The 8,977-nt window shown below is 48.5% G+C and overlaps 1 protein-coding gene across 1 annotated transcript; it reads right to left on the bottom strand.

The window, feature by feature from the left end:
- Positions 1-683: 683 nt before the first annotated feature.
- Positions 684-7,708, bottom strand: ift57 (intraflagellar transport 57 homolog (Chlamydomonas)). Its single transcript, XM_079751056.1, has 11 exons — positions 7,553-7,708; positions 6,284-6,458; positions 6,002-6,120; positions 5,544-5,634; positions 5,023-5,091; positions 4,207-4,329; positions 4,023-4,094; positions 3,166-3,297; positions 2,728-2,790; positions 1,727-1,793; positions 684-1,470 (listed from the first exon to the last, which is right to left on the bottom strand). Exons 1-11 carry the CDS (start codon positions 7,705-7,707, stop codon positions 1,289-1,291), a joined length of 1,248 nt encoding a protein of 415 aa, XP_079607182.1. The 5' UTR covers position 7,708; the 3' UTR covers positions 684-1,288.
- Between the last annotated feature and the right edge of the window lie 1,269 nt (positions 7,709-8,977).

Raw genomic sequence — 8,977 nt, 5'->3', positions numbered from 1 at the left:
CAGCTGAGAGCTGACGTCATACACTCGATTAGCTTCGTTATATTGTTGACGAAGTCAATGTCCGCGATAGATTGATACGTCTAATCGGGGTATTTTAGAATATCGAAATCAATAACTTAACGGCTAATATTGGTGATTCCTTGCCAGCGAAACTTTTAAAGACAACTGACAAAGTATATGGTTACTTGACAAAAAAGTACATAATTAGTAACAAACTTAACATATACGTATATACAAACTAGACATTAGTATGTTTGTCAAGTACTCATTTGGAGATATTTGTGGGGAACAAAATGGCAAACAGATTCAAACTAAAAGTTAACTGCGGTTTGATACTGGAATACTAAATTGGAGCCATGATGACCAGCCCAGATTCCAGGCTGGTTTCTCAGTCTTAGCAGGGAGGGTAGACTGGCCTTTAAAAGTTTAACTCACCTTACTTAACCGGTGGAAAGCCTGACATCTGCCAGCCACATATTTACATTCATGCACCAGCCGTGTTTTTCAACTGAACACACATTAACGATTCATGTACAACCTTTTATTTGGCATCAAAATAAGTGTAATATTATAAAAAAAAAAATACCCTTAATATCAAAATAACAAGAAAAAATAAAATTATATATATATATGCTCCTATTCACACACCGACATTCGTCATGACTCATGTCTGAAGATAAGAAAAACACATCAAGACCAACAGGGTACAAACAACAGTGGCCATTTTGAGAAACTTGCATTTAAGGATAATCAAGTATTTCCATTGTCCATTACACGACTTTGGGCCAAAAGCGGACCGATAAATAAACACTTCTGTACAAACAAACAGAAAACGAACAACCATGAGTGAAACAAAGATCTGATTCTGGTCAGTTGGCTGTTTTCAGCTGTAGGGTGGAGGAGATGAGCTATAGGACTTTAGGGTGGAGGAGGTGAGACGTAGGGCTGCAGGCTGTAGGGTGGAGGTCCTCAGCCGTAGGGCTGCAGGCTGTAGGGTGGAGGTCCTCAGCCGTAGGGCTGCAGGTTGTAGGGTGGAGGAGGTGGAGGTCCTCAGCCGTAGGGCTGCAGGCTGTAGGGTGGAGGTCCTCAGCCGTAGGGCTGCAGGCTGTAGGGTGGAGGAGGTGGAGGTCCTCAGCCGTAGGGCTGCAGGCTGTAGGGTGGAGGAGGTGGAGGTCCTCAGCCGTAGGGCTGCAGGCTGTACGGTGGAGGTCGTCTGTAGGGTGGAGGAGCTGGGGGTCCTCAGCCGTAGGGCTGTAGGTCGTCTGTAGGGTGGAGGAGCTGGAGGTCCTCAGCCATAGGGCTGCAGGCTGGCCTCAGGCGGGGCGGTGGCGTGCATGTCACGGGTCATGTTGTTCTTCTCCCTCAGCTTAGCCTGCAGCAGCGTGTGCTCCACCACGCCGATGCGGACGTCCATCTGCACCACTTCCTGACGGAGCTTGGTCAAACTCTGCTTGATCTTTACCACCGGAGCTGGACAACACAGCAGGGAGGAAGAGATTAGCCGGAGATGAGGCGGGAAGGCCCTGGGTCGCGGAGGTCATGGAGGTTCTGTTGCCTGCGGTGACCGGGGTCAACACAGAGACTAATGACACTCGTTACCAGACTAGTAAGGCTAGTTAGGCTCAGCCCTAAGGTCATTTTGTCTGTTTCCACCAGAGCCTGAGGAAGGATCTGTGTGTCTGAGGGTGGAGGTTCTGCTCTGGTCAGAACGCGCCGAGACACTGACCTCCGTCAGACATACTGCTGCCCTTCTCTTCCATCTCCTGCTTCACCTCCTCCAACTCCTCGCTCACCTGCACACGCACACACACACACATCAGACAGACAGACAGACAGACAGACAGACAGACACATCAATAATAAACCCACCATTTGTCCTGTAGTGTGGTGTCCTGTAGTGTGCTGTCCTGTAGTGTGGTGTCCTGTAGTGTTGGGTCCTGTAGTGTGGTGTCCTGTAGTGTGGTGTCCTGTAGTGTTGGGTCCTGTAGTGTGGTGTCCTGTAGTGTTGGGTCCTGTAGTGTGGTGTAGTGCGGGTGGTGTCCTGTAGTGTGGTGTCCTGTAGTGTGGTGTCCTGTAGTGTGGTGTCCTGTAGTGTTGGGTCCTGTAGTGTGGTGTCCTGTAGTGTTGGGTCCTGTAGTGTGGTGTAGTGCGGGTGGTGTCCTGTAGTGTGGTGTCCTGTAGTGTGGTGTCCTGTAGTGTTGGGTCCTGTAGTGTGGTGTCCTGTAGTGTTGGGTCCTGTAGTGTGGTGTCCTGTAGTGTGGTGTCCTGTAGTGTGGTGTCCTGTAGTGTTGGGTCCTGTAGTGTGTTGTCCTGCAGTGTGGTGTCCTGCAGTGTGTTGTCCTGCAGTGTGTTGTCCTGCAGTGTGGTGTCCTGTAGTGTTGGGTCCTGTAGTGTTGGGTCCTGTAGTGTGGTGTCCTGTAGTGTGTTGTCCTGCAGTGTGGTGTCCTGTAGTGTTGGGTCCTGTAGTGTTGGGTCCTGTAGTGTTGCATCCTGTAGTGTGTTGTCCTGCAGTGTGGTGTCCTGTAGTGTGTTGTCCTGCAGTGTGGTGTCCTGCAGTGTGGTGTAGTGCGGGTGGTGTCCTGTAGTGTGGTGTCCTGTAGTGTTAGGTCCTGTAGTGTGGTGTCCTGTAGTGTTGGGTCCTGTAGTGTGGTGTCCTGTAGTGTGGTGTCCTGTAGTGTGGTGTCCTGTAGTGTTGGGTCCTTTAGTGTGGTGTCCTTTGGGTCTCACCTCTGCCAGCTGTCTGCTCTTCTCTGTGACTCCTCCACTGGCCTGCTGGTACAACTCCCTGGCCTGGAGAGAGATCCACAACATGCACTCTTCACACGTGCACCTATTTACATCTGGTTCTGGTACATAGCTAGTTTGGTGACCGCCTGGGTAGCTGGTTACCTGGCTAGCTGATAAACTGGCTAACTGTTAACATGGCTTACTGGTTACCTTACTAGCTGGTTACCTAGCTGCCCACCTGGCTAGATGGTTACCTGGCTTGCTGCACACCTGGCTGGCAGCCTACCTTACTAACTGGTAACCTAGCTAGCTTGCTAGCTGGCAACCTAGCTAGCTGGTTACCAGGCTAGCTGCCCACCTGGCTAGCTGGTTACCAGGCTAGCTGCCCACCTGGCTAGCTGGTTATCTGGCTAGCTACCCACCTGGCTAGCTGGTTACCTGGCTGAGCTGGGCCTGGGCGGCGCGGTAGTCCCCGATCAGGTGCTCCAGCTGGGTGTTGATGTACTTCTCTCTGCTGTTCACCTTCTCCAGGGTCTTCCCCAGGTCCTCCTGCAGCTTGTTGAGGTAGCCCTACACACACACACACACACACACACACACACACACACACACACACACACACACACACACACACACACACACACACACACACACACACACACACACACACAGTCAGTCAGTCAGTGATATATGCAAGGGGTTGAGTGACAGTCAGGAGACTAAAGGAATCCTTGCTTTTCAGTTCCACATGTAACTCACTGATGGGTCCATCGGGTGGCGCCAGAGACGCTATTAAAAAGAAAGCGCAGGATTCTGACTGATTCTGCACTAGCTGTAATGACCTTGGTGCTAAAGAGCTTCTGTGTTGTGTGTAGTATGGTTGTAAAGGAGGAGTAACTGATTTGGATTTACAGAGCGTTTCCTTTTGTGTGTGATGGTCACAACTGAACTGCAAATCTCCTGGATCCGTCGTCTTTTATTCTTATTGTAACACGTTCAAAGACGAAACACGACAACACATCCTCCCTCTGACCACTGTAGCGTATCGTTCCGAACAGAACCGTTTAACCGTGTGTGATCCTCTACTGGCCACCAGGGGAGCCGTACTTCACAAACACACAGGTGGGTCAGGAAGACGCCTGCTGACCGTCGTAATCATGCAGGAGCACGAGACTCTCCCTGGGGGGCCCTAACCATAACCCATGGAGAGGGGGTCTCCCGGGGTCAGGAGGTCACGGGCACTAACCCTGGCCCATGGGGAAGGGGTCTCCCGGGGTCAGGAGGTCAGGACCCACCTTGGTCTCCTTCAGCGAGGCCGTGATGCCGTCCCGGTGCTGATGCATCTGGTCCAGGTGGATCCTCCAGTCCTACACACACAGACACACGCACACACATACAGACACAAATTGATATATAGACACACACACACTGTATATACACAGTGTGTGTGTGGGGGGGGGGGGGGGGGGGGGGGGGTACCTTGTTGTCGGGGCGGATGGTGACCTTGAGCTGGGGCAGGACCCGCTCCACCTCCAGGGCCCACTCGGCTGCGTCCACACTGGCCTCCAGGATGGCCTCGGGCTTAGAGGACGGGTCCAGCTCCTGGAGCGCCAGCACAACACACACATACATTATTATAGACAATAACACACACACACACACACAATAAATACGAGTTCTTCTTATTGAGTCCAGCAATTTGTAATCCTCTAACACAGAGTCTATGAACATGTCCAAGGCTACCATAAATAAGTCCAACTAGCTTTGTGCTATAACCACCTTTGGTTAAAGCATGTATTAATGGCTGGCATTTTAACATTATTTCAAAGAAACACAGGTCCTCCATATACATGTCAAAGCAACAACCCACTTCCAGAATCACAGTGGTTTTTAAAAGATCATAAACAACAACAATGTCAGGAGTATTTGGAGAGTCTCTAAGAACACTTTCTTGGGAGTTATCATTTAAATGTCTGAACCAGTTAAGTTGTATTTTTTCGTTTGTATGTATTGTGCTTAGTCCATGTACTTTGCGTAGTTCATTCGCTGTAATGTCAACAATGCGATCGTGACGGGCAATGTATAGTCCTTTCACACACACACACAGACGTTATAGAGACTCACTCGGACCGCATAGTCGGCCTCTCTGGGCTTTCAATTCAAAACATTAGATACAAATAGAGTACATATCCCTCTAGTCAATATGTAGATTAAGTTTTTGATTTAAAATATATAAAAATATTATATGTTAGCTAGAGTCCGGTCTGAGGGAGGCGGGTATTGTGGGGAACTCACGCTGTGATTGGTCCGTGACTTGAGCGCGTCTAAGTCCATCACATGCTCCTCCTCCTCGTCAGGCTCCTCCTGATATAGAGACAACAGACTTGGGTCAGCTCCCAGCAGTTAGGGTCAGAGGCAGGGGTTAAGGTTAGAGGCAGGGTTAGGGTTAGAGGCAGGGTCAGAGTTAGAGGCAGGGCTAGGATTAAAGTTAGGGTTAGAGGCAGGGATTGATAAAAGGCACGAGTAGGGTCAGGTGTAGGGTCAGAAGCAGGGGTTAGAGATGGAGGCAGAGTTAGGATAAGAGGCATGGTTAGGCTTAGAGGTATCGACATGTTAGGGTTAGAGGTAGAGTTAGAGGCAGGGTTAGGATTAGCGGCAGGGTTAGGGTTATACGTAGAGGTAGGGTTAGGGTTAGAGAAAGGGTTCAGAGGTTAGGTTTAGAGGCAGGGTTAGAGGTAGGTTAAAAGGTAGGGTGAGGATTAGAGGTAGGGTTCAGAGGTTAGCATCAGAGGCAGGGTTAGGGCGTGAGGACGTACTATCATCTCCTCCTCTACTTTGCTGAGGGTGAGCTCTGCATCGTCCTCGATGACGGCCTCCTCCTCGGCTGCCTCTGTGGGGTAGCTCGGTCTGGACAGAGGAAACAGCGCTGTTTATCTATTATGGTCTGCGCAGTATTGGTAGTATTGTATTGGCATGTGTACTAGGAGTCTGTGTTCTCTGGTTGGTGTAGTTTAGCTTTGTGTAGTTGAGTGGGGTAATGTATTTGTGTGTCTAATGTTTTGTATGGTAGTATCCATGTTGTACGGTATGATACTAACGTTTCATGTTTTGTGTGGTGTTTGTCTATATGTAATGGTATGTGTATTGGTGTGTCATCGTGTACTTGTGTGTATTAACGGTTTATGTTTTGTGTGGTGTTCATCCATGTACAATGGTGTGTGTATTGGTGTTTCAGGGTGGACTGAGGTACTGGTACGGTGAGGGGGTGCCAGACCTTTTGAAGCTGAAGCCCCTCTTCTTCAGGGCCTGCTCGGCCAGGCGGTCCAACACGAAGCACACCTGTTCCCCACAGCCGGCCTTCAGCTTGTTGGGGGGGAAGTCAACCTTCACCCCCTAGACACACACACAGTCACACAGTCACACACAGACACACACACACAATTTACAACCCTGTGTCTCCATTACCTATAACTACGTTTCGAATATACAGTGGAAATATATATCGCTTGAACAGAACAGAATACAAAACGGCGGTGGCGACGGGGGCGGGGCTTACGAAGGCGCGCAGCTCGGCCAAGATGTTGGACACGGTGGCGTAGGGCTCGTCATCATCCTGGGGCGCGGGGAATGGGCGGCCCGCCACGTTGATCAGCCACGACGCGATGGCCGTGAACAGGAAGAACTGCTCCCCTGGGTTGGACGCTACGTACGGGCTTGACACAAAGTAGTGCCTACAAGAACACGATAGAGGACGTCAGGGGGGACATCAAACTTTTTGGTTTGTTCAAGGTGACAGGATGTTAAATGGTAAACAGACTGCATTTATGCAGCGCTTTCCTAACCAGTGGCCACTCAAAGCGCTTTACAATAATGCCTAACATTCACCCGTTCATTCACACATTCACACACCGACGGCGGAGTCAGCCAGGGTCACTTCGACACTCCGCTAGGAGGACCCAGGGATCGTACTAGCAACTTTCCGGTTACCAGCCCACCCCATCTATCTCCTAAGCCACATATGTCGATCCCATTTTGATGGTTGTTGATCCGTGAAGATGAGACCAGAAATAGAAGTACGATGTAGATGTACCATCGTAAACGTCCTTTACGAAACTACATTATTAATAACGATGAGAAAGTACGATGCTATTATATTATTACTTCCTAGGACCCTACAATACTTATAATTATGATAAATGATAATATGATATTATTAGTTCCTATGACACTACAATAATAATGGCACTAAATTATTAGTTCCTAGAACAACACAATATTTATAATGATGATAAATGATAAAGTGATAGAATTTGTTCCTTGGTCACTAAAATATTTACAATGGTGAGAGATGATAAAAGCTTATTATTAGTTCCTAGGACACTCAAATACTAATAATGACGCAAAATGATGTTAGTACATTATTACGTCCTAGGACACTACAGCATCAATAACGATGATAGATGATAATAGCTGAAGAAACCCATGTCTGGTTTATTGTGGATGAGAGGGTACGTGGGGGGTGGGGTCACCTATACACACATCATTCATCACTACCCCATCTCACAAACATGACCCTCGACTGTGGTTTCTCTGCACCTCGGCTCATCATGAGGCTGTTTGTTGACCACCTTGTTCAACGAGTGCCCCCTAACCACGAATGATACATCCCTGTATCGTGATCTCTTACTCTGATTCAACACTGTCCATCCAGATCAACAAACACACAGCTTCCTCTTACAACCAGCTTCAAAAAAGTAGGCCAGTCGCCTCAAGATGTTAACACCTCCTAAAGAGACCCATGTCGTCTTCTGTCGCCGTGTCGTACCTCGACATGGCCTTCATGTTGTGCGCGGCCAGCACTTCCTCCTCGTAGTCCAGGATCTTCAGCTTCTCCAGCAGCTCCTCCATCACCACGAACATGTGGTGGACACCCCCCGGCCCCCGCTCCTCATCCTCCCCTCGCCTGGGCTCCTCCGACATGTCGACGAAAGTCCCAACAGACCGATATATATACCGCAGGAGAACAGAGAACCCGTCTCGCTTTCGCTCACTTAACTGTCACGAACGCCGAGTTGGTTGTTATGGTAACCATCCGTTGTCAAGCAACCGAAGGCTAGCTTGGTGGTGGTGAGTGGTCTGCTCTGCTACCCTGTCTGCATGTCGTTTTAACGGCTAAAAGATCAATACATCAACATATATATATATATATATATATATATATATATAATAACTAAACACCACAACACTATGCTCCCCTTTTGAGAGAGCTAAATGTCGTTTCGCCAGACCATCGTCTTCTTTCCTATTTATTTGTGTGTTGGTCCAAACAATGCGTCTGCCACCTAGCGGATGGGAGGATAATTCCTTGTGCGAGAATAATTTTCTTTCAATTGAGTACTAGAGTTATGTTATCGAACTTAATATATGCGTTATATATCTATCCAAGACAAACTATTAGTTAGAGTAATTAAATCAGGTCTATTCCTGGTATTCTATATTTAACGAGTAGTAATATATAACGGTTTTATTTTTAACGGGTATAACAAGGTAAAACAATCAGTGTGTTTGTGTGTGTGTGTGTGTGTGTGTGTGTGTGTGTGTGTGTGTGTGTGTGTATGTGTGCATACGCGCGCTCGTGTGTGTGTGTGTGTGTGTGCGTGTGTGAATGTGGTCTATGTGTTTGTGTGTTTGTGTACATACTACAGTGTATGTACGTTTCATTGTAGCACGTGCATGTGTTCATGTGTGTGTTTGTGCGCATGGTTTGTGTGCGTGTCTTTGTGTGTGTATGCGTGCAATGATTGTATGTATATGTGTGTGTGGGTTTCTATGTGAGGTTTATATGTATGTGTTTTTGTGTGTAGGGTTTATGTGCATTTTGTGTGTGTGTGTGTGTGTGTGTGTGTGTGTGTGTTTGTGTGTGTCTCCGAGGTTAGTATACGTGTGTGTATTTGTGTGTGTGTGTGTGTGTGCGCCTGGTTTGAATGTGCGTGCATAGTTTCATCTATGTGTACGTGCATTTGAGGTTGTGAATAATTCATCCTCCCGCACCCTCCTGTGTTGTGACAGGCAGAGCTGATGAGAGGCGTGGAGGAGGAGGGGGAGGAGTAGGAGGAGGTGGTGCTTGTTTAATCTACATGCTGCTCCCTGACTGCCTCTGCACACACCGGTTCTCCCAGGGGACAGTGGTGAGTGGCAGCGCATGCTGCATCAAACCCTGACGTCAGCCCGTCTGGTGAGGGCTACAGCG

The sequence above is a fragment of the Pollachius pollachius genome, assembly GCF_949987615.1.
Source record: "Pollachius pollachius genome assembly, chromosome: 14".
Classification (NCBI taxonomy): Eukaryota; Metazoa; Chordata; class Actinopteri; order Gadiformes; family Gadidae; genus Pollachius; species Pollachius pollachius.
The sequence above is the reverse complement of the archived record's forward strand: the minus strand, read 5'-3'. Positions and strand labels throughout refer to the sequence as shown.

What these genes read in the sequence shown, in the direction of transcription:
- ift57 (XM_079751056.1), bottom strand. Translation starts at nt 7,707, where the DNA reads ATGTCGGAGGAGCCCAGGCGAGGGGAGGATGAGGAGCGGGGGCCGGGG. An exon ending in CCATCCGCCCCGACAACAAG is followed by an intron (nt 4,095 to 4,206) that starts GTACCCCCCCCC and finishes CTGTGTGTGTAG; the next exon opens with GACTGGAGGATCCACCTGGA. An exon ending in CCCAGGCCCAGCTCAGCCAG is followed by an intron (nt 2,791 to 3,165) that starts GTAACCAGCTAG and finishes ATCTCTCTCCAG; the next exon opens with GCCAGGGAGTTGTACCAGCA.